The 25835-nt window shown below is 45.0% G+C and overlaps 1 protein-coding gene across 8 annotated transcripts in view; it reads right to left on the reverse strand.

Moving 5' to 3' along the window:
* TNS1 (tensin 1) overlaps window positions 1-25835 on the reverse strand; it is a 606988-nt gene that overhangs the window by 191333 nt on the left and 389820 nt on the right. For all 8 annotated transcript variants that reach the window (XM_033945996.1, XM_033945995.1, XM_033945994.1 and 5 more), the window contains 6 exons: window positions 20389-20439; window positions 19649-19771; window positions 17425-17489; window positions 14369-14452; window positions 8697-8809; window positions 3578-3638 (listed from right to left, as the gene is read on the reverse strand). In XM_033945996.1, coding sequence (XP_033801887.1) covers window positions 3578-3638; window positions 8697-8809; window positions 14369-14452; window positions 17425-17489; window positions 19649-19771; window positions 20389-20439 — 497 coding nt within the window. The remainder of the gene's footprint in view (window positions 1-3577; window positions 3639-8696; window positions 8810-14368; window positions 14453-17424; window positions 17490-19648; window positions 19772-20388; window positions 20440-25835) is intronic.

Raw genomic sequence — 25835 nt, forward strand, 5'->3', positions numbered from 1 at the left:
CCTAAATCTCGTTCTGCTGAAGTCCTAGTTAAAGGTTCTCCGTTCAAGAAGTACGTCCTGCACAGATTTCCGCTTCCGAGGTGCATGACCTTACATTTCTTAGCATTGAAGCCTAGCTGCCAGGTTGAGGACCAACTTTCCAATGTTAGTTACCTCCATCTCTTATCAGCACTTCAGGAAATTATTGAAAACCTACTTAGTTGCAACATTTTATCTTTTATAACCCGCACAGAACTTTCAAGGTACCGTGGTATATAAATAAACTTTTATGTTTTTTGTTTTGTTTTTTTAATATAAATAGATATTTAATAAGATGTACAGCGTCAGCATCTATGAGACAAACGTGGTTATTTTTGTTACCTAGAATTTTCTGGACCCCAGTTAGATTACATAAAACAGATAGTTCTAAGTCTAATAGATGCTGCCATTGTCATATTGACATAGGGACTCTGGATCATCTGTTGTATTTTTGTCCATTTATATTAATATTTTGGAAATCCATAAGGGGACAAATTAATCTAGATTTAGATTCAAATATTCCATTAACATATGAGGCTATAATTTGTGGAACAATTTTACATGTTAAACCCACTTTAGATAAGTATAAAAGTCGTCTAGTTTTAATTCTTACAGGTATAGCCATTCAATTGATCACAAGTAATTGGAAGAATCATGATAGAATAAATGATACTTTCTGGTGGGTGAATGTGTGTACTATATACAAATATGAACGAATTAATGCGGAGTGTAGGGGACTTAGTGGAAGATTCAACAAAATTTGGTGCCCATTGACTACATTTGTACAAATATAAGACTGTATTTTGTCTTACTTTTTTCTTGGTTTATTTATCTTTACACATCCAGGGAGGGTGGGGGGTTGGGAGGAAATATTGATAATGATATTTTAGGTAACTTGGTTTCATATTATATTATTTACTTGGTTCTTATGTTATTACTATATGCAAAATAATGTAATTATTGAATGATAATTCTGTTATCTATATAGATATTAGTGTTATGAATGAATGCAATAATATACTGTTCTTTTATTTATATAACACTGTTCTTGTTTAAAAATCAATAAAGATTAAAAAAAATATATATATATATAAATAGATATTCATCACAATTATAATCACAATTCTAATTTTCCATAAATATTTTATCATTCCTCCAAAATATATTTCCATATAACCTATTTCATACCTCTATACACTCCCCTTGTTCCTTCCCCATTTTCCCTCTTCCCTCCCCCCCATTGTTTTATGTTAAAACATTTTATTAAAGTAAAAATACATATAAAATATACAGAAAGATATTTTTTACAAATGATTTCACAAATGTCAAAATTCTAATCCATATATTATATAAAATTATATCATTTCTCCAAACATTTTATATCATAAACCATAATCCCCCTATCCATTCCACCCATTTCCTTCCCCTCCATCCTATAATCAATTCCCCCTCCCCAGATGACCGTTGACAAAAACAAAGAAATAAAATAAAGATCTGGAATGTAATTTAGACAACCTTAGCTTCAACGTAAATCATTGAGAATTAAACTTCTTGCTCTAGATGAAAGGTTTTGAATATAAGGATCTCAAACTTCCATAAAAAGACGACTTCTTCTAGACGATCGCCTAACCTTCCAAATCTCATATGTTTAAAATATTATGTTTACAAAAGAATTATATCTACGTACAGGTCTAACAAGAAAGAATTGCCTGGAGCAGAAGGAACCATGATGGGAAGCAGTGATATAGCGAGGATGAAAGGCGCCCCTCCCTGGCCTCTTCTCCGCCCCCCACCCCTCCTGACGCACACACGCGCTCCTCTTTAACGTGCCCGGCACAAGCAGCAATCCCAACCTGCTGCTCGCACCAGCACTGGCTCTTCCTATGACATCACTTCCTAGATGCGGGTCCAGGAAGTGACATCAGAGAAAGAGCCAACGCTGGTGAAAGCAGCAGGCTGGAGTTGCTGCTCGCACCTCTAACATTAAAGAGGTACATGGGAAGGGGCGTGCAAGCGCAGTAGTGGAGGGATGGGGAAGGAGAGGAGGACTCCCCAAGACAGCACCCAGGATGGACACCCCCCTTACTACGTCACTGCTGGGAAGTGATCTGGAACAACACCCTGGGAAAGGCAGGGTATTATGAGTCTTGTTCCATTTCAGCTTTGGACCTAATGCACTAGAATGATTATGTAGGAGAAGAGTAAATGAGCATTTCTGAAGGAGTAGGATACATGTGGAGCATGTGCTTGATCAAGACTGTCCAGAGCCCTCTACCACCTTTCATTTACCTGCTGAAAAAAGGAGATGCAAAGTTTGCGGGTACTTTTGTGGCAGTGACTTTATTAAGAAAAGAAAGCACATCATTTTCTTTAAAAAGTATCTATCATGTCTGTAGTAGAGAATGACACTGGAACTCATTTTCCCATCCCAGCAAATTCTTTTCCTGTTCCTGCCCCATTCCTGCAAGCTCCGTCTTCATCTGCCCAAGCCTCAAACACTTTAGAATCCTAAGTAGCAACATTCTAGAGCTCGGATTGTGATGTCATAATGCCTCATTCCACCAATGCCTAAGCTCCGTCCTCATCTGCACAAGCCTCAAACACTTTAGAATCCTAAGTAGCAACATTCTAGAGCTCGGATTGTGATATCATAATGCCTCATTCCACCAATGCCTAAGCTCCGTCTTCATCTGCCCAAGCCTCAAACACTTTAGAATCCTAAGTAGCAACATTCTAGAGCTCAGACTGTGATGTCATAATGCCTCATCCCACCAATGCCTAAGCTCCGTCCTCATCTGCACAAGCCTCAAACGCTTTCAAATCCTAAGTAGCAACATTCTAGAGCTCAGATTGTGATGTCATAATGCCTCATTCCACCAATGCCTAAGCTCCGTCCTCATCTGCGCAAGCCTCAAACCCTTTAAAATCCTAAGTAGCAACATTCTAGAGCTCAGATTGTGATGTCATAATGCCTCATTCCACCAATGCCTAATCTCCGTCCTCATCTGCACAAGCCTCAAACGCTTTCAAATCATAAGTGTTCGAGGCTTGTACGGTTAATGCAGAGCTTACAGGAAAGGGGCAGGGACAAGGACAAGGACAGCAACAAAACTTGTGGGGACGGGATGAGGAAATTGAATTCCTGTGGGGATGGGGGAAAATGTGTCCCCGTGTCATTCTCTAGTCTGTACGAACAAAACAACCTGCAAACTTTGCATCTAGGCCAGGGGTGGGCAACTCCGGTCCTCGAGGGCCGGAATCCAGTCGGGTTTCAGGATTTCCCCAACAAATATGCATGAGATCTATTTTCACGCGCTGCTATCAATGCGTATTCATTGGGGAAATCCTGAAAACCCGACTGGATTCCTGGCCCTCGAGGACCGGATTCCTCCCCCCCCCCCCCCCCGATCTAGGCAGACTAACATTTAAAAAAATGGGGGGGGAAAATCCCAGAAAAGAAGACCACTTTAAGGGGCCTCCTGCTACCTCTTAATAAAAATACTGCAGCAAAGTGGTGATGTGGAAAAGAAAGCGTTTAAAGCCAGGAAATGGTACCTACTAGATCCCAGAGGTATACACGGGCTGCATGGCCTGGTAGATTCTGAGGAACGGGCGACAACCTGAAATTTGGAGCAGGAAGAATGAGTGAGAGGAATCATTTACAATCGTGCATGCAGGTGGATGAGATCAGTCTGGCAACGTCATTGAATGCTTTGAAACTATGGCTGGAGGAGCAGCGAGCGGCTAATGCCCTCACCGCAGATTCAAACCCCCTGACCTTGTCGCTCACTGTCAGTTTCAGGCTTTGCCTCTGTAAACTTTAGGCAGCTCCAGCCGAATAAAACAACAGGACTACTGGATCATTTCTCTGCCTGTGATTTGACAGCAGAGGCCAACCAAAACTTCTTTCTTTCTTTCAGTCAACACTGAATCGGCAGCCAAAATTCATTGCTCAGTTTTGGCCCAAAACTGAAACTGCTCCGTCCATGAACTATAGCAATCTCCTTCCCTCAAAACCATAACAGCCTCTACTCCCTCAAACAAAGGTAGCCCCTCCTGCCTCTAGAGCAGTGGTCTCCAACTCCAACCCTTTGCAGGGCCACATTTTGGATTTGTAGGTCCTTGGAGGGCCTCAGAAAAAAATAGTTAATGTCTTATTAAAGAAATGACCATTTTGCATGAGGTAAAACTCTTTATAGTTTATAAATCTTTCCTATTGGCTAAGTCTTAATAATAATATTGTCATTTACAGCTAAAGAGACATATGATCAAGAAACTGTTTTATTTTACTTTTGTGATTATGATAAACAGACCGAGGGCCTCAAAATAGTACCTTGCGGGCCGCAAGTTTGAGACCACTGGTCTAGACCCATGGCAGCCATTTTGAGATTGGTGCCTGTGTGGACAAGAGTGACTGGGGATCTCTTCTGCCTCTACAACCCACTAAATCATGAGGGAGTCTAAGGTAGACGGTGACGGGTCAAAAGTGCGCGAGACATCATTCTGTTGACATTCGGTGCAAGACACCAGCGCGCCGCGGAAAAACTTACTTTTAAAGAGCTCAAATGCGGGGTATGAGTGGGGAACCCCCCCACCCCCGCCCAGTTTACTTCATACTCTTTGCGCTGCCGTTGGGGGGGGGGTGCAACCCCCTCATTATAGAGAAAACTGAACTTTTTCCTAAAAAATCTGAAAAAGTTCAGTTTTCTCTATAATGTGTGTGTGTGTGTGTGTGTGTGGGGGGTATGCACCCCCCAACGGCAGCGCGAAGAGTATGAAGTAAACTGGGGGGGTTCCCCACTCATATCCCACGTTGGAGCTCTTTAAAAGTAAGTTTTCCTGCGGCGCGGTGATGTCTCATGCGCAAATGACTATGAACCAGGTAGACCCTGAGGGGAACCAATGGATATAGGTCTAAGGTAGGGATGTTCTGTTCAGTGGAGGGGAGTGAGGATAGGGTCAGACTTGTACTTGTTCAAGGGGTAGGGAGTGGATAGAGTTACCATATTTTTCTCCAGAAAACCCTGGAAACATGACCCTGCCCCATTCTGCCTCTAGCTCCACTCTGTTCTGCCCCAGTCCCATCCCATTCTGCCCCAGTCCTACCCAGTTCTGACTCCAGCCCTGCCCAGTTCCGCCTCCAGACCCGCCCCATTCTGTCCCAGCCCCGCCCCCACAAAGCCTCTTCTCTTCTGGACGAGCTCCAGTTGTGTCTGGAGGGCCTGGAGTATGTGTGGATGGGTGTGAAGTCATCCGCACATGCTCAGAGGCCCTCCAGATGTGGCCGGAGTTCGTCGGGGCTTTCCAAAACCCGGCAAATGCTTACACCCTAAACGGAGAGAACGTAACAAGAACTGAAGCAGAACGTGACCTAGGGGTGATCGTCAGTGAGGACATGAAGGCTGCCAATCAAGTGGAGCAAGCTTCTTCCAAGGCAAGACAAATCATAGGTTGCATACGCAGGGGTTTCGTCAGCCGTAAGCCGGAAGTCATTATGCCATTGTATAGATCCATGGTGAGGCCCCACCTGGAATACTGTGTGCAATTCTGGAGGCCGCATTATCGCAAGGATGTGCTGAGACTGGAGTCGGTTCAGAGAATGGCCACCCGGATGGTCTCGGGACTCAAGGATCTCCCATACGAGGAACGGATAAACAAATTGCAGCTATACTCACTCGAGGAGCGCAGAGAGAGGGGGGACATGATCGAGACGTTCAAGTATCTCTCGGGCCGCATCGAAGCGGAGGAAGATATCTTCTTTTTCAAGGGTCCCACGACAACAAGAGGGCATCCATGGAAAATTAGGGGAGGGAAACTACGAGCTGACACCAGGAAATTCTTTTTCACAGAAAGGGTGGTTGATCGCTGGAATAGTCTTCCAATGCATGTGATCGAGGCCAGCAGCGTGCCTGATTTTAAGGCCAAATGGGATCGTCACATGGGATCTATTCACAGGGCGAAGGTAGGGGAGGGATCTATTCATAGGGCGAAGGTAGGGGAGGGACATTAAGGTGGGCAGACTAGATGGGCCTTGGCCCTTATCTGCCGTCTATTTCTATGTTTCTATGAGCTCAGATCGTCCTCTAAAAAGAGGGCAAGTCCAGGTTTTCCTGGACGTCCGGTAACCCAACTGGTGGAAGCATTATGGGTACCCAGCAATCCAGCAAAGAGTTCTGGTTTAATGTAAAAATGAATCAGCCGAAACTTAAACCAGGCTAAATTTGGATTTGGGGCCGGTTTTGGCACCAAGACCGAAACTTGAAATTCAGTCAGCCTCTATTTGACAGGGGTAGTGGGCTGCCAACAAGTGAAAGCCCTGCTGATGGGAAGACAGGCCTCGACTTTGAAGGGACAGAGCCCATCAGTGAACTATACCCAAGTTGAGAGACTACTCCAAAAGAGTCCGAAGTTGGCAGGTTTCATACAAGATAGCTGGGCAAGGGACAGGTGTCCTTGGCGGGAGGGAAAGTCACAGAGCTGCTCGAGTTAACACCACTCGCGGCCCGCCAGGTACTCTTTTGAGGCCCTTGGTATGTTTATCATAATTACAAAAGTAAACTAAAACCGTTTCTTGATCATCTGTCTCTTTAGCTATAAATTACAATATTATTATTAAGACTTAGCCAAAATGAAAGATTTATAAAGTATAAAGAGTTTTACATTACATTAGAGATTTCTATTCCGCCATTACCTTGTGGTTCAAGGCGGATTACAAAAGAGTTATAGAAGGAGGGTTACAAAGTAAGGTCACAGGTCATTTCCAAAGAGTAGATCAGGTAGTTATCGGTGAGTTAAGGAGAAGATGGGAAGAAGGAAGGTACTCGTATTAAGCCTTTTTCAGGGATTGCTTAGAATCGAGTCGGTTCAACGGATGGCCACCAGGAGGATCTAGGGGCTCAAAGGTCTCTCGTACGAGGAGAGACTAAACAAAGTACAGCTCTACACTCTAGAAGAACGTAGGGAGAGGGGAGACATGATTGAGACATTTAAATACATCACAGGACGTATCGAGGTGGAAGATGATATCTTCTTTCTCAGGGGACCCTCTGCCACTAGAGGGCATCCGCTCAAACACAGGGGCGGGAAATTTCATGGCGACATCAGGAAGTATTTCTTCACAGAAAGAGTGGTTGACCGTTAGAATGAGCTTCCAGCGCAGGTGATCGAGGCCAGCAGCATGCTGGACTTTAAGAATAAATGGGTCGAACTGGAACATCAGTCGCTAGGTATAGACTTAAGAGGATGGGTCAGCAGACTTGATGGGATGATCGAGACCTGCATCGTGTTGGACTTTAAGAATAAATAGGACTTTAAGAATAAATGGGATGCCTATAGGGGATCCCTAAGAGGGTCAATCTGAATAAATAGTCACTAGGTATAGACTTAAGAGGAAGGGTCAGTAGGGTGGGCAGACTTGATGGGCTTTAGCCCTTTTCTGCCGTCATCTTCTATGTTTCTATGTTTAAGTATAGTTTACCTCCTGCAAAATTGTCATTTCTTTAATAAAACATTAACTATTTTTTCTGAGTATCTACAAATCCAAAACGTGGCCCTGCAAAGGGTTTGAGTTGGAGACCACTGGCCTAGTACATGTATCTCGGAGATTGCGGTAGTTCAGAATGCCACAGTAAAACTAGTCTAGTGGTGGCCAAGAAGTTCGACAATGCTCCTTCGTTTCTGATTAAAGGACACTAACTCCCTGCATGCCATCAGATCATGCTTAAGATTCTCAGGCTTGCTCATCAGATATGTTCCTTTCGTATCCCATCTTTATTATATGGTTTCTTTGTTCCTTGTCATCGCTTCACAGACACTTTGATGCATTACTAGGGTTATCAGATGTCCGGATTTACCTGGACATGTTCTGATTTTAGAGGAGACGTCCGGACGGCTTTTCAAAACCTGGCACTTTGTCCGGGTTTTGAAAAGCTTCCAGTTCAGGACCGCATCAGGAAAGAATCTGCACAGGCGTGGATGCAACACGGTGAAGTCACGCGCATGTATGTGATGTCATGGGCTCACACCTGCGCATGCGCAGATGCCCTCCCGATGCAGCTCAGAGCATGAGAACAGGTCGAGGGGGGGCAGGGATGGGGGGCAAGGCTGGAGCAGAATGGGGTGTGACTTGGGAAGAACAGGGAGGGGCTGGGTGGAACTGGGGGCGGGGCCATGGTTACGGATTTTACAATCGTAAAATCTGGTAACTCTATGTATTATACGCTTTTTTGCAGATCTTATTAATTTACCCAGGCGTTTGCTTTAACCCAGCCAAACACTTAACACGTTATGATGATCGCCCCCTTGTGGCATGTGCATATTTTGTCATTTTAGCTGATTATATTATCTGCTTCCCCTATTGCATCCTAAGTTTAATTTGTTCCCTATTCATTCATAGTACCCTTATTTCAGTGGTTCCGAACCCTGTCCTGGAGGACCCCCCTGGCCAGTTGGGTTTTCAGGATAACCCTAATGAATATGCATGAGAGCGATCTGCATATAATGGAGGTGCCAGGCATGCAAATCTGCTCCATGCATATTCATTAGGGATTTCCTGAAAATCCAACTGGCCTGGGTTGAGAACCTCTGCCTTATATGATGGACTATAACTTAGAATTTCTTTTCTTGATTCTTGTCTCTATGTATAATTTCTAGAAGGAAAGGGAACAAGCGTAATTTACCTCCTTTGGACTCAAAGTTGGGGATCCCATGCATGATGACATGATGGAGAAACAAGGGCTTATTGTTCATTTTGATGGTGCCAGAGAGCAGGCCACTGAAGTAATGAATGTACCTGAAAGACAGCCAAAAAGGGTTAATGACTTTAATGTCACACTGCCAAAGCCTCAAACATGCAGAAATATAGTAGAACCTTGGATTGCAAGTAACTTGGTATGCGAGCGTTTTGCAAGACAAGTAAAACATTTTATTAAATTTTAACTTGATATACAAGCAATGTCTTGCAATACAAGTACTTACAGTATACACGCATCACATCATCACAACTGAGCCGATGGTTTTTCTCTCCGACGCTACAGGAGTGTAGTGACTGTTCTAAATGAGCGAGGTCTTGCAATACAAGTACATTTAGTATTTTGTATTAAAGTTCGTGGGTTGTGGAAGAATCGTCTGCATTTCTGTTATTTCTTATGGGGAAATTCGCTTTGATATACAAGTGCTTTGGATTACAAGCATGCTTCTGGAACGAATTATGCTCGCAAACCAAGGTTTGACTGTATATAAAGAAGCACAAAAACCTGCTCAAAAAAAAAAAAAAACAACAACCCCAAACAGAATGAAGTTGAATCAGTCTGAAACAGGGGTGTCAAAGTCCCTCCTTGAGGGCCGCAATCCAGTCGGGTTTTCAGGATTTCCCCAATGAATATGCATGAGATCTATGTGCATGCACTGCTTTCAATGCATATTTATTGGAGAAATCCTGAATCCCCGACTGGGTTGCGGCCCTCATGGAGGGACTTTGAGATCCCACTCTGAAACAACCCTAAACATTACAGCCAAATCTGGAATTCCAGACTCATATTTGAATTAGAACCAGATCCAGGAGGCAGCTGACTGGCACGCCACTAAGTAAAGAAATATGGAGGAAAATGTTAAAAATCTTGAGAGACCGGCAGCAAGAGGCTTGGCGGATTTCTGCTGCCACAGAATATGAAAATAAGGCCTGGCAAATCTGTGCAGAGTAACCAAGTTCCAGGAAGATTTGAGCCCAGTCCTGGATTTCTGACAAACCTGTCCTGATGCATTATGGGACATTTAGCCCTGCTTTCAGTGGTAGACCAGGAAATGTAATAAGCTCAACACGCGGATTCATCACAAAGTCTGCTTTGTGGAACTGGCTAATTTGGCAGCTCTGACAATTCAAACATGATGATTAGAATTATTATTATTCTGCATCAACATGAGCCCCTTATTCTGTCATCTTGCATCACATTTTTGTGTTAAGTGGCCCTTTACACAAAAATGTGATTCTCTAAACGGTGACATAAGTGGCAGCTGCTTACAAAAGCGGTGCTGATCGTATGACAATCACACAACAGCTCCACGATCACAGGAAGAAATCAGAAATAATCTAATGCTGTTTAAGCAATTCAAAAACTGGAGTGCAAAGAGTTAAGCAATTGATCTCAGGTAGGTTTTTGCATGGAGTGCCAGAAGACTCTATATAATCTCATTACGTTTTATTTGAAATCTATTTATTGAACCTCCAAAACAAAACAAGCATAATATATCCTCCAGTTCTCAGAAATATCAGATAATCGAGCTGTTTTAATAAACATAAACATTATCACAGAACACCTCCCGTCTGATATTCAGCACTATTTAGTTGCCAGGAATGGCTCCTGGCCGGCCCACTACCAATATTCAGCGGGACATAGACCTGCCCCCCTGCCTGTGTCTCTCACGCTTTCCACTGCCTTCCAACCTCTTCCCAAACCCTCCAGGTCCTTCAAAATATCTCCCCTCTCCACATTCTGCCCTCAGTCTCAGTTCCCACTGACTCACCCCTTAGTCAGTCCTCAGAATCCCAGTTCTTTGGAACAACCGTCTTCTGAGTCTTAGGACACGTGATTAAGCTCTGAAGGCCTACTAATGAATGAATGCTTTGAGCGATGATATGAAGAATCTGTATGGCACTTTTATTCTTTCATAACATGTTGCTTCTGATGATGTTTTGATTGTAAAATAACAAACTAATACATGAAATCCAATCGAGCCACAATTTCCTCATTGACACAAGTAAATGGAATGTCCACTCTCCCTGTGGGTAAAAGTACATGTTGACTGTTCTTTGGGTTTGCGTGGCTGTCAGGACTAATTGTTCTGCTCCCCACCAAGAAGGTGCTGCCCCCCCAAATTGTTTACTTTGCCTTATGTATGCAAAAAGCTCTTGGTCTTTACTGTCAATTCACTTTTTCTATGATGATTTTTAGAAGGTTTCTGGCACCACCTGCTGGCGTTCTCTAGAAATGCACTTTTTTCCCCACCAAAAAAACACTACAGTACAGTGGGTAGAATGTTCCTGGAACAAGAGAAGACATTTGCATGTGGAAAGTGTTCCCTCTGCCTTAGACTGTTAAGACTGGCTGTACAACACATCTTCTGACAAATAAACATTGTGAGTTTATATACAATTTTGATTGAAATACCATCAGGTACGTTAGATAGATTGTGAGCCCACCAGGACAGATAGGGAAAATGCTTGAGTGCCTGATTGTAAAAACCGCTTAGATAACCTTGATAGGCGGTATATAAAATCCTAATAAACTTGAAACTTGATCAGTATTTCACTTATATCACTTCACTTATATCAGTATCACATATAGAGCACTAAAATGCATGCACAGCGCTGTACATTTTGATATTTAATAGACGGTCCCTGCTCGGAAGAACTTACAATCTATCCTGGACAGACAGACATATAGGGTTGGGGGATGCAGAACCCAGGGTGAGAGGAGTTAGGAGTCGAAAGCACTCTCGATGAAGTGGGCTTTTAAACAGGCCTTGAATACTGCCCGCTGTAGGGATTCGGGTAGCTTGTTCCAAGCATACGGCGCAACAAGGCAGAAGGGACGGAGTCTGGAGTTGGCAGAGGAGGAGAAGGGCACAGACAGGAGGGACTTACCAGCTGAGCGGAGCTCGTGGGGAGGGGGGGAATCTTTGGGGCAGCTGAGTGAGTGCATTTGTAGGTCAGTAAGAAGAGTTTGAATTGTATTTGGAAACGGATGGGAATAGTCTAATGGTTAGCACGGGAATCAGAAGGCCAAGGTTCAAATCCCATGTGGACTTGGGAGAAGGCAGTGGCAAACCAGGAATCAGAGGTGTGTCTGTGTCCATCTGTCTATCTGCGCAAATGCTCAAAGCCAGTCCAGCCCAGCCCAGACCAGAAGAAGGAGGATCTCCTACGCACCGCCCAGCCGCGCCAGAAGAGGGAGGATCTTCGGGCACCGGCACTGGTGCCAAGTCGGGTAAAGGATGTCATTGACTGCTCGGGGGGGGAGAAGTAGGATCGCAGTGGAGGGGGGGCAACGCGAGCGGGGAGGGATGCCGGATCGCTGGGGGGGATGCCGGATCGCAAGGGGAGGGGGGGTTGGAACAGCGTCAGATTCCTCAAGGGGGGGAAGAATGGAGCAGCGCCGATAGCCTGGGGGGGGGGGGGAGGAGGTGGAACCAATCAAAGCAGTTTCCCTTACTTCCTATGGAGAAACTTGCTTTGATATACGAGCAATTTGGTTTACGAGCATGCTTCTGGAACGAATTATGCTCGTAAACCAAGGTTCCACTGTAGTTATTTATTAGGGCTGCACTTGATTAAAATTTTTAATAGTATGAGTAATTTTATTTTCTGGTACACATCTATAGTAATCCTGACCACGTGAGAAATACACGTTACCAGATGTCCAGGGAAACCCAGACATGTCCTCTTTATAGAGGACTGTCCAGGTGCCTGAATGGACTTTCCGAAATCTGGCGGTTTGTCTGGGTTTTGGAAAGCCCTGACGAGCTCCGGATGCATCTGGAAGGCTCTGAGCATGAGCAGATGACGTCACACACATCTGTGCATACTCTAGGCCCTCCAGATACGGCCAGAGCTTGTTGAGGAAGAAGAGAGGAGGTATGTGGGGGCGGGCTTAGGGGCAAAATGGGGTGGGGCTGGAGGCTGAACTGGGAGGAGCTGGGGTGGAACAGGGCGGAGCTGAAGGTAGAACTGGGCGTGTCAGGGTAGAATGGGGTGGTGCCAGAGATGGAACAGGGCGGGACCATGTTTCCAGGGGTTTGCGACCCGAAATATGGTAACCCTAGCCGTACAACATAGCTCTCGATCTATCTCCCTCCTCTCCCTCACCATCTATGGTGAGCTCTCTTCTCCTCACCACTTTGTATCTATCTTCCCCCATCATCCAGCATTTCTCCTCTATCTCTATTATTCAGCATTGACCAATCACTCTCTCGTTCCCCTCATCATTTGGCATCACCCCCTGTCGCTCTCTCTCCCCACTACTCACCACCACCATCATCTCACCTCAGTCTCTCTCCCCCATTCAATGTCACCCTATCTCCCCTCCTCCCCCCACTACCACCGTTCAGCATTACCCAATCTCCCTGTCTCCCCTGCACCCCAACCAGCCAGCATACCACACAGCTAGTCTCAGTTAGGGCGCTGGTCTTTGACCAGAGGGCTGCCGCGTGAGCGGACTGCTGGGCACGATGGACCACTGGTCTGACCCAGCAGCGACAATTCTTATGTTCTTAACCACCACCACTACTGCTTTCTCTCTCTCTCCTTCTCTGTCTTTCCCCACACCCCAACTATCAAACCTAATTTGAGATAGAGCAATACAGTGTGGTGTTGAGTGGGGGAAGGGGGGAGAAATGGGACCGTGCTTGATGGTTAGGGGCAGGGAAGAGAGACAGAGGGCTATAGAGCCAGGGTCATTCATTCCATTAAAATATTAATGCATAAATGATGTTATAAATGCATTAAGGGCTCCTTTTATCAAGCTGTGTTAGAGGTTTTTAGAATGATCTGGTGCAGTAAATGCTTTGACACTTATAGAATGCCTATGAGCGCTGAAGCATTTACCTCACCGGCCCATGTTAAAAGCCTCTAGCACACATTGATAAAGTGGGGAGGGGGGGTAAATGTGCAGCCCTGATATTTACACATTTTTAGATGTGGCGCAGTGGTTAAAGCTCCAGCCTCAGCACCCTGAGCTTGTGGGTTCAAACCCACGCTGCTCCTTGTGACCCTGGGCAAGTCACTTAATCCCCCCATTGCCCCAGGTACGTTAGATAGTTTGTGAGCCCACCAGGACACACAGGGAAAACTACTTGAGTACCTGAATAAATGTATGTAAACCGTTCTAAGCTCCCCTGGGAGAACGGTATAGAACATTGAATGAATAAAGAGTGTGCAAAGTGTCTGTCTCTGGTAACCAGAGCTGATACTGTGATGTCACAATGCCTCATTCCACCAATAAGAGCCAACTTCATCAGTGATGTCACAATGGCTGGATTGTCCTACACTTGGTTCACTTTTACTACATTTTGATTTCTAGAGTGGTTAAAGTTACTGCCTCAGCACCCTAAGGTTGTGGGTTCAATCCCACGCTGCTCCTTGTGACCCTGGGAAAGTCACTTAATCCCCCAATTGTCCCTGGTACATTAGATAGATTGGGAGCCCACCGGGAAAAATGCTTGAGTACCTAAATAAACTCATGTAAACCGCTCTGGGCTCCCCTGGGAGAATTGAATAAATAAATAGTAGATGAACGTGAGAGTTTAGTTATTCTTGTGGATTTTTCTCCTCCACCATTCTTAAGGCTGCACTGACCTTTTCTGGGATGGTTGTCCAACCGGAAGTACTTTATCCTCATAGAACCTCTTCATAGCAAATCTGTCCAGGGCCTGATCTGCACTGTGGGGAAAGAGACATACAGGTAAGACTTGAACACAGACACCACCTCCACCCTGTGTGCGACTAGCAGAGGTGGCCAGAGCCAGAGCCAGAGATGGTGGAGTTCCTCCCTGCCCAATGCGATTTCAGGAGGTTTTTCAGAACCTGGACAAAGTGCCGGGTTTAGAAAAGCCATCCAGACCCCCGGACATGGCCTGGCATCCGGACATCTGGTAAGCCTAGGTATTTGTGACCTTTCGGAAGCAGATAGACCATTGGTCTGACCTTGTAGAGCTGCTGCCTTAGCGCCCTGAGGTTGTGGGATCAATTCCCAACACTACTCCTTGTGACCTCTATTGCCCCAGGTCAGTGGCATAGTTAGGGGGAGCAGTCCGCCCCGGGCACCGTCTGGCTAAGGGCACAGCAGCCCTCCTCTTCTCCACACCCCCGCTCCTCTCCTCGCTGCGCATGCGTGCGCTCCCCTCCCTTGCCTTCCCTGTACCTTTTTTAGTCGCTGCTCGCATCAGCGTTCTCTCTGACATCACTCGTCAAAGGCTGAGGCAAGACCGAGGTGGGTGCAAGAGAAGTTTAAAAGGTATGGGTAAAGAGAAAGGGGGTGCGCATGTGGCGGGGAGGGGTGCCACTGCCCCAGGTACAAAATAAGTATCTTTATACAGCGATGTAATGAGAGTAGGAGGTGCCCGAGGTGGTGGCACCCTCCTCTCTGCACCCCCACTCATTGCACACCACACTTGCACCCTCCCTTCCCCCCCTCCCCCGTACAGCTTTAAATGTTTGCCAGAACGAGCAGCTTCTCCGACCTACTGCTCACGTCAGCGTTGGCTTTCTCTCTGACTTCACTTCCTGGCCCCGTGACCAGGAAGTGATTTCAGAGAGGAGCCACGAAAAGTTGCTTGCAGTGGCCAAGTTTTAAAGAGGTTATGGGGGAGAAGGGAGGATGTGAGTGTGGCATGGGGGAGCGGAGAGGTGTCAGCGCCCCCACCAAGATGGCGCTCGGGGTGGTGTCCCGCTCTTACTATGCCGCTGCATTTATAGCGGTAAACCGCTTTCAATGTGTAGCCACAAAAAGGCAGTATACAACTCCCATCACCTTTCCCTTTCTTAAAAGTATGGCAGGCCAAAAGTAAAATGTCAGAGCACCACCAATGCTTGAAGACATTGGCATAACCTCTGCCCGTTTCACTCGCTGTACTCCATATACACCCCTGCAGATACATATACGTGTGAATGGCCATAAAGGCCATGTGTAGACCTTTTTATGACATGTGGAGGGGCACAATCAAAAGATACGTCTAAGTCCGATTTGGATGTAGGGCGCTAATTGCCCAAAGTTGGCAGGGCACAAATGCCCGTTCTTGAAAATACATCTAAAGTATACTTTTTTTTGGAACATCGTCCATCTGTACATCCAGGCGTTTAATCGGTCAGACCGCCACAAAGTACCATGTTCTCGTCCAAGTGCCAAACGCCCAGAACAAGACCTTTTGGACGTGGAAGGGGCCAGCAATGTGATGGACTGGCTACCCAGACATGGCGACAGAGCAGGGGGGGCACCTTACAGGGCACTGCTGTGAACTTCACAAAAAGGGTGCCGCATAAACATCTCACCAGAACTCCCACATAAGCAGGGTTGCCAGATTTTCCATTTGGAAAATCTGGACCCCCCCCCTAGACCAGTGTCTCTCAAACTGTGTGCCCTGAAGAGATTCCGTGCGTGCCACCAGAGATTCCAGAATTTTACTTTATTTTTAAAAATTCCCTTCATAAGTATGCACTAGAATAGATGACATATAGGTCACGTATGCAAGAGCTTGTCAATGTTATGAGCGTCTGCATGCGTAAGGACACAATCATTCTTTGACGTGATTGGTCCTTGAAAACTAACAGCAAGTAATTTGGGTTTTATTTTTATTTTTTGCGCAGTAGTTATCCTAACTTGAGCAACAAAGCAATCGAGGCTTTGTTACCATTTGGATCTGCTTATCTTTGCGAACTTGGATTTTCAGCTCTGACAGAAAATAAATTGGAAAAAAAAAGAGAACCATTGCTGTTGGTGGATGATGAAATGCGTGTTTGCATGGCGACTACTAAGCCACATTTTCTATTCTATCTACTTTAGTTTCACCTTTGTTAAAATTACCCAGACATAGCGTAGGGGTCCTTTTATTAAGGTGCACTAACCGATTTAACTCATGGTAAATGCTAAAGCGCCCTTAGAATATAATGGATGCCTTTGCATTTTGCACGCCTTAATAAAAGAAACCCTTAAAGAACTTTAAATAAATAACTCTAAAATTGAATTTTTTGTTGATTTTGCAATTTTATAATTCCCAATTATAATGTGCCGCGAAAAACATTTGCTCCATTTAGTGTGCCAGAGCTAAAAATAAAGTTTGAGAGACACTGCCCTAGACCCACCCACAGGCCCGCCAAGTTCCACCCATCCCTGCCCTGTAATGTCCCAGTTCCACCCCAATCCTACTCTAGCCCCGCCCCCCACTGCCTGCTCTCGTCTAGATTTGAATGTTTTGAACTTGGACGATTCTTTGGTCGAAAATGAGATATAAAGTCAGGCATCCTAAGAGTTGTACGTCCTGTTGGCCTAGTAGACCAAGTAGGTGAGTTTCGAAAAAAATATTTTTGGACGCCTAGCAGTTGGCTTTCAAAAATGGATGTTTTTGTACTTCTGACTTAGGACTTTTAGCAGGAAACGTCCAAGACAGACTTAGACATTCTTCTTGAAAATGGCCCTCTTTATATCCAAACCAATAAGAAAAAGGAAAAAAACAACCCGTTTCCCATGTTGTACCCTCCTCTCCCCCCTTGCAGTAATAAGAGAGCAAGCACGGTGGTCAATTTATAAAAGCCCTTTATGTGCAAATAATCCATAAACATGTACATACAGACAGGCCCGTGGGCTGCTATATCCTTCCATTAAAGGATAATCACAGGCGTTAGCATGCAGCACCTACCTGGCGGAAATGTTACTGTAGTGCATGTAAGCCGCAATGACCACGCCCGTCCGGCCTCGGTTTCCCTGCAAGAGGAGAGTGATTTCAGACAGCAGCTACTCATACCCCACAAGACACCTCAGAGCTTCACTGTGGCTTCTGCCTATCGCTCACTGATGAAAGCACTGGGGGGGGTCTGAGGCCAGAACGCTATTCCTAGAGCGCTACAAAAGAATTCTTTCCATTAAAAGTGATTGTAAGACCTATTTCTTCCATGGTCCGTCCTTCTGTTCTGGCCTCCAGCTCAAGTGCATTTCATGCCACTAATTGTTTGGAGACTTCCTAGGAATGGTACGTAGTTCTGTTTCTGAGATACAACATCTGTATACAGTAGACTGGGGATAGGCAATTCCAGTCCTCGAGAGCCGGAGCCAGGTCAGGTTTTCAGGATATCCACAATAAAATATGCATGAGATAGATTTGCATCTCAAGGAAGGCAGTGCATGCAAATTCATCTCATACATATTCATTGTGGTATCCTGAAAACCTGACCTGGCTCCGGCTCTTGAGGTCTGGAATTGCCTGCCCCTGCCCTAAACCAATCTCAGACCCTATAGTTCAGGGGTAGGAAACTCCGGTCCTCGAGAGCCATATTCCAGTCGGGTTTTCAGGATTTCCCCAATGAATATGCATGAGATCTATTTGCATGCACTGCTTTCAATGCATATTCATTGAGGAAATCCTGAAAACCCGACTGGAATATGGCTCTCGAGGACCAGAGTTTCCTACCCCTGAACTATAGGGTCTGAGATTAGTTTAGGGCAGGGGTAGGCAATTCCAGACCTCAAGAGCCGGAGTCAGGTCAGGTTTTCAGGATATCCACAATAAATATGCATGAGATAGATTTGTATCTCAAGGAGGCAGTGCATGCAAATCCATCTTATACATATTCATTATGGAGATCTTGAAAATCTGACCTGGCTCTGGCTCTCGACAACCGGAATTGCCTACTCCTGCACTCCTTCAAAATATACAGTATTATCATATTAAGGGCAATGTTCAAAAACTCATTATTTCTTCCATGTAAACATAAGAACATAAGAGTTGCCACACTGAGATAGACTGAAAGTCCATCAATCCCAGTATCCTGTTTCCAACAGTGGCCAACGCAGGTCACGAGTATCTGCAAGATCCCAAATAGTAAAACAGATGTTATGCAGCTTATCCTAGGAATAAGCAGTGAATTTCCCCATAATGGCTTATGGACTTTTCTTTTAGGAATTTATCCAAACCTTTTTTAAACACTGCTAAGCTAACTGCTTTCACCATATGCTCTGGCAATTAAATTGACCTCCCTCAATGGGACTAAAAGTCCCTTTAAAGGCTACATTTCCAACCATATTAGGCCCCTTTTACAAAGCCACGGTAGCGATGCTGATGCTGTAAGAAATGAACCGAAACCCATAGGAACTGAATGGGCTTTGGAGCATTCACCACCTTGTAAAAGGGACCCATTATTAGGAGGTGATCTCAGAAGTATTTTCAGCACTCTGCACATTATTTTCAATACAATAAATTGCCCCCAATTACATCAGTGAAAATATCTGTAGATACTCTATACCCGTGACAAGTTTCAAAGGAAATGTTTTCAAACTTGGGTCAAAATGTGCTACTTAAAAAGCACATGAAGGCTTAGCCCCAAAAGCATAATTTTAAAAATTGCCCTCATTACAGTTTATGCACAAATGTCTTATCAGTTTGAATGCTATGATATTAGAGTTGATTGAGAATACTAGTTGAATGAAGGGGAGCTATCCCTGTTTTCCTGCCGTAGAAAAGGCCAACCTAGAAATGTGGAGCAGGTCGGCGCTCTCAGACCCCATCTATGTCAGCTCAATCTCTCTTCTTACCGCCCAGCTTCATTCTCCCACTTCTCACCCCCATACCAAGGCTCCTCTGTGCTGGCTCCTGTCCTAGGCTTTCTTGAATTGCCATATCAATTTCTACCCCCACTGCCCACAAATCTAGGGTTACCAGATTTTACTTTAGTAAAATACGGACCCCCCCCTAGACCCTCCCCCAATCCCACCCCAGCCCTGCCCTCCTGCCCGACGTGATTTCGAGGAAACTTTTCAAAACCTGGACAAAGTGCCGAGTTTTGAAAAGCCGTCCGGGGAGATCCGGACGTCTGGTAACCCTACACAAATCACCCCTGGGAACCACACTCCTGGAGAAAGCTTCTGACCTTGTTGTGGATGACGACCACATTGTGTGGGTCAATGTTTAGCCAGGTGTCCATGGCTTTGCAGATGGTGCAAACCTTCTCCAGGGCAGGAGCATGGAGATCCGGCCAACCAAAATCCAACACCTAAGTTAGGAACAGAAAAGGCAGTTAGAGGCTGGCACGTAACTTCTAGGCCAGTTGAAAAACCCATAGGAGCATAGCAACTGATGGCAGATAAAAACCAAAATGGCCCGAATACATTGGCTACATCAAGCAAGTTACTCTCCAAACCTTTTTCAAAGTATGGTATCATCATTTTACATCCACTGTCCCTGGTGGTCCATGCTAGACATCCATCACCCTTTCTGTAATAATTATTTCCTAATGTTGTTCTTAAGTCTTAACCCCCCCCCCCAAGAAAAGGTTAGTTAGTAATGATCCCCTTTAGAGATTATTATTCTCCCCCTTCTCAGCAGAGGGGAGAGAATGCTGCAGTGGTTAAAGCTTCAGACTCAGCACCCTGGGGTTGTGGGTTCAAACCCACGCTGCTCCTTGTGACCCTGGGCAAGGCACTTAATCCCCCCCCCCCCCATTGCCCTAGGTACATTAGATAGATTGTGAGCCCACTGGGACAGATAGGGAAAAATGATTGATTACCTGAATAAACTCATGTAAACCATTCTCAGCTCTCCTGGGAGAATGGTATAAAAAATTGAATTAATCAATAAATAGTCAGGAGGCTTCCTGCGTATATGGCTTACCTTCGAATGGAGCTTGCTGATGTCATGTCTCCGCTCTGACAGGTTGAAAAGCTTGAACAAACAAAATTTGGAAATTCTTTAGAAGTAGAAATGCTGAATTTGCTACATTATGAGACAGAAATTCCTCGACAATCAGGATAAAGCAGAAAGATTATTTCATATAACTGCTTATGACTACTTAGCTCATGAGTTTATCAAAGATAGACAACTAAGAATGAAACGACATGTCCTGTGTAGGGGCAACCTTCATTCAGTGGCAGAACAAGGTGCGTTGCAGGGAAGTTATCAGTGTCAGAACAAGGTGCGTTGCAGGGTGCGTTGCAAGGGTGGTCATCAGTCAATGTTCATGCCGGGTATGCTGCAGAGAAGTCTTCAGTCACCTTCATCATAGGGTATGATTCAGGGAATCATTGACTGACACTTTTATCACCCATTACTTATAGCGATGAGCTCTGAGGTGAGTAATACACAATAACGCCATAAGAACTGGGTTAGTGCACTTTAAATTCCAGGGGGACTATATTATGAAGAAAAAGACCTCGAAAACCTCTGCAAACCAGCCGTGGATATCCAAACTAGTAGACAAACTAGAATGCCAACAAATATCAGACTTCCTGGAAAACTCACCCAAACTGGACCCAGCCCAATCAGGATTCCTAGACACTTGAGCACAGAGACCGTGCTAGAAGCAGTACAGGACTCCGTCCTTAAATACCAGGCAAGTGGTCAACACACACGCTGCTAAAATCACGTTGCAGAGAAGTAGGCCTCGAGGGAAGAGCTGTGGCATGGATAGAATCATTTCTATCTAAAAGACTAACGAGAGTAGAATGGCAAGGGGATACCAGCAACTGGAAAGAAACTGTCCCATAGAAGTACTACAAGGATCCGCCATGTCACCCATGCTATTCAACGTTTTCCTCCGACCACTTGGATAATTCATCAGAAACCTAGGGTGGGAATGGTACATTTACGCAGATGACATCCAATTGATCATACCGCTGAGGAAACGAGACACAATGACCAAACACATGATTGAGATGGGCCTAGAGAAAATCTTTGGATGGTTTCAAGCAAACGGCCTAGTAGCCAACAAAGAAAAGTCAGAACTAAGAACGGGGTAAGAAATCTAGGTGTCTGGCTGGACCCGAGCCTAGATATGACAACGCAGATCCAACTGATGGTCAAAAACGCTTGACAAACTCTACTGGGTTAGAGGACTGAAACCCTACCTCTCCCACTGAGCAATGTCCAATATACTCACAACCTTTGACTACTGCAATGCAACCTTCCTGGGTTTACCAAAATACATGATCAGACAGATCCAAACCATACAAAACGCTGCAGCTAGGTTCCTACTAGGTAAAACGAGACAGATGAGTGCCACCCAGTTACTGAAGGAGTTACGCTGGCTCCCGATTGAGAGCAGGGTGAAATTCAAAATCCTATCGCTCAAAACTGTTCATCTCTCGGAATCGCAATACCTAGCGGCCAGACTCAATAACTGTACGCCCCGGCGTGCTCTGCGCTCAAGCCAAGAGTCCTTACTACAAATACCTTCCTTCAAAGACATCAAATACAAAAGCACCAGGGCAAGAATATTCTCGGTAATGGCACTGGCGTGGTGGAATGGCCTACCGAAGGAATCAAAGTTAGAAAGGAATCAAGACTATCCTTTTCTCAAACTACTTCAACTGAAACTATGAAGTTGACAGAGAGGAAACCAGATCTTTCAGGGATGCATGTAAATAGATTATATTTAGTTGAAATGGCCAACCTCCTTAGAGATATGTGTAAAAGTGTATAGTGCAATAATAAACCTAGTATTACATGTATACATACATAGGACCACTGATTTGGTATAAACATGTGTATATATGTAAGATAATGGATTATGGCATAACCATGCCTGTATTAATAACTCTGTAACACCACCACAGAGCTCCGTGTATTTCAGTATAGAGCCCATGCATTGTAACACCTCACAACTCCTTATGGTAACATCTCTACAGAAGCTCATGTAGAGTAGCACCTTTGCAGAGCCACTCTGAATTGACTCCCCAGTTATTAGGAGCAGTATAGAAGCTCTCAATAATCATAATCATACTGATTGCTCTTAGGTTTTTCAACAGGTAACCCCTGTAATGACTTACACTCCATTGCTCCAGAGTTTTCACTGGCTCCCAGTTTATTCTAGAGTTCAATTTAAATGTGCTTGTATTGCTTTTAAAATCCTACATGGAATTCTTCTTCCTCTTATTCCTTTATCGTGGAATGTTTATAGATTCTCTTTTGCAAGAGGCAACCAACAATTTAAATTATCCCTTCCTTCCAGGAAAGGGGATTAAAGGAGTTAAGATTTTCAGTCAGTCTTTGATTTTTAAATTTTCCCAACTTTGGAATGATCTTCCGTTTCTTTTAAGGAGTTCTGGTTCGCTTCGATTTTTTCGTAAATCTTTAAAAACTGTTTTATTTGCTAAACATTTCGAAAATTGATCTTCTTGAAATTTGTTTTTATTTTTAATGGTTCATGTCTGTTCAAGTTAATTATTGTAAACCGAGTCGAGCTTTCATAGAACGATGACTCGGTATATAAAGCCAAGCATTAGATTAGATTAGATCTATACATAAAGAAACCTATGGAGTTTGATAGTTAATAGCTGTTGAGTGGAAATATTGAAAGCTAAGACAACATTCTAAGAGAAGGAATTACTTGGAATGATGATCAGTTTATTGTGAAGAGAGAAGATCAGGGCCGGATTTAGATGAAAAGAGGCCCTAGGCTATTCCACTTATGGGGCCCTTTCACCTCCCATTTTTAAGTTTGTAAATTACATGAGAGATAATAAAATACATCATTACTGTGATATATATCAATATGTTAAATGAAACATGTTGTTATTGGTACTAACCTTTATAAAAAATGTGACACGGATAATAAATAAAAAAACGTCGAGAACACTTATTTGGACATTTATTCTCAGCACCATATATAGTACTTGTAACAATAACTAATCAAACATAACACATAACATTGCCCCTTCCTATGTCCATAGTGCCCCCAGTGCGTCCTTCCTCACCTTACCCCCCCTCCGATGCCCGCCTGCCTCCCATCCCCCTTCCATTGAACACCCCCCATGCCATCCTGCGTGCATGCCTTCCATTAAACCCCCACCCCCCCTCCGATGCCAGCCTGCCTGCCTCCCATCCCCCTTCCACTGAAACCCCCCACCCCCGATGCCAGTTTGGGCCGCCCTGTCCTGATGAATCCACGTTTTGCCTCTCTCCCGTGGGGATGGGCTTTCCCCAGCTGTTTCCGGACCGACGTCTTTCCCTCCCCGATCCTCCTCCCAGGGCGAGAAAAAGAAAGGGAGAAGCCAAGTCAGCGCCCCGTTGCAGCTTGAGCCGGTTCCGATCCCGAAGCGTAGAATTTCTCCTTATTTTCGGTTCAGTGTTTTAGTGTTCACTGTTTTTAGAATAGTGTAATTTTAATTTTGCTAACAATTTGAATGTAGGCCCCTCTTGATCTTGAGGCCCTAGGCTGAAGCCTAGTTAGCCTATAGGAAAATCTGGCCCTGGAGAAGATGAACAGTGGGGGGGACCTGGCTTAATTTTCAAAAAGCCCTGGACCGCTGTTGGCAGTTACTCTCTTTCTTCTTCTCCTTCCTCACTCTCGCCAGAAATTAATGAAGTACCGAGTACGGATGTCCGAGAGCAGAGCACAGAGAACAGACACCGATTAATCTCCCACAAATATCTGCTAGTTGGCCCCAATTTAATTGAAAGCTACTGAAAGTGACTGGCAATTTTGGCTCAGAAGAGAAGAGGTGAACGCACTGAACTGTGCCAAGGAGAAAAGTGCCGCTAAGGGGCCACGTGGCAAGGCCGAATCAGGGATGGAGTCAGAGGGGGGAACTGTAGGGGACCGGAAGGATTTACAAAGGCCGAGTCGAAAGCTAGATGGCTCTGCAGCCTTTGACACAACAAATCACTTCATTTCATTACAGAGAATGTGTTCCGTTGGGAACTAGCATGATCTTCTTTCTTGGCCAATCGTACCCAGCGACTTCAGTATCATCACGCAATGTTGGCTGTGCAATGGAATGCTGCAAAGTAACGCATTGTTTGCCATTCTGCTTAACATCTACAGAGTGAGACACCCCCCTCCAAGAAAAAAGGTAACCCCCTAGACTGCAGGGGTGTCGAAGTCGGTCCTCGAGGGCCACAATCCAGTCGGGTTTTCAGGATTTCCCCAATGAATATGCATGAGATCTATGTGCATGCACTGCTTTCAATGCATATTCATTGGGGAAATTCTGAAAACCCGACTGGATTGCGGCCCTCGAGGACCGACTTCGACACCTGTGCCCTAGAGTTTCCTCAGCAACCACTTTCATGCTGATGACACCTCTGGCTCCTATACCTCAAAGTTTCTTGCTCTAAAATCCTTATTCAATCTTCAGCTGTGCTCCAGTCCCTCCCCCCCCCCACACACACACACACTCTCTATCTTATGAAACCCAAATCTCCAACGTATGGGGAAAAAACCCCTTCTATAATATGAGACAACTAAGACTAACCAGATTCTCCTTTGATGATCATCACCAGCGGCTTAGTCAGGGTGAGAGCGCCCGGGGTAGTAGTGCCCCTCCCCCACCCTCTTCCCCCCCCCCAATGCATGCACCCCCTTCCCTTTCCCACTACCTTTTTAACTTCTCTGGTATGAGCTGCTTGCTCACATCAGTGTCCACTCACCCTTCAACGTCACTTCCTAAGTGATGTCAGAAAGAGCGCCGACGCTGACACGGGCAGCAACCTCGTGCCGGGAAAGTAAGAAAGGTGTGCTTACGCGGCAAGGAATGGAGCAGGGGTGGTGGAAGGGTGCCGCATCTTTAGGAAGACCACGCCCGGGGTGTACTCCCCGCCCACTTCCTCCTTACTAGGCCACTGAGCATCATTTTCCCATACTGACACAGATGCTTGTGTTATCCCAACTAGACTACTATAATTCTCTCTATGCTGGCATTAACTCTACTCTCATACACAAACTACAACTGATACAAAATACAACAATATGACTAATATTCCAAACTGAAAAAAATATGATTCCATCTCACCTTACAGTAGACTGCTCACAAAGAGTAGCAACATTCCATACAGAATCTCAAAGAGTACCAACATTCCGGAATCCCAGAGAGTAACAAGATTCTAGAACCCCAAAGAGTAATAACATTCCATGCTACTGATCCAGGGCAAGCAGTGGCTTCCCCCATGTCTTTCTCAATAACAGGCTATGGGCTTTTCCACCAGGAACTTGTCCAAACCTTTCTTAAAACGAGCTATGCTATCTGCTCTTACCACAACCTCTGGAAACTGAAGATTCTCCTTTTTGAGAACATACCGTACACTCCATCGCAGTGGCACAGTGAGGGTAGGAGGCATCTGGG

Source organism: Geotrypetes seraphini, chromosome 5 (genome assembly GCF_902459505.1).
Source record: "Geotrypetes seraphini chromosome 5, aGeoSer1.1, whole genome shotgun sequence".
Lineage (NCBI taxonomy): Eukaryota > Metazoa > Chordata > Amphibia > Gymnophiona > Dermophiidae > Geotrypetes > Geotrypetes seraphini.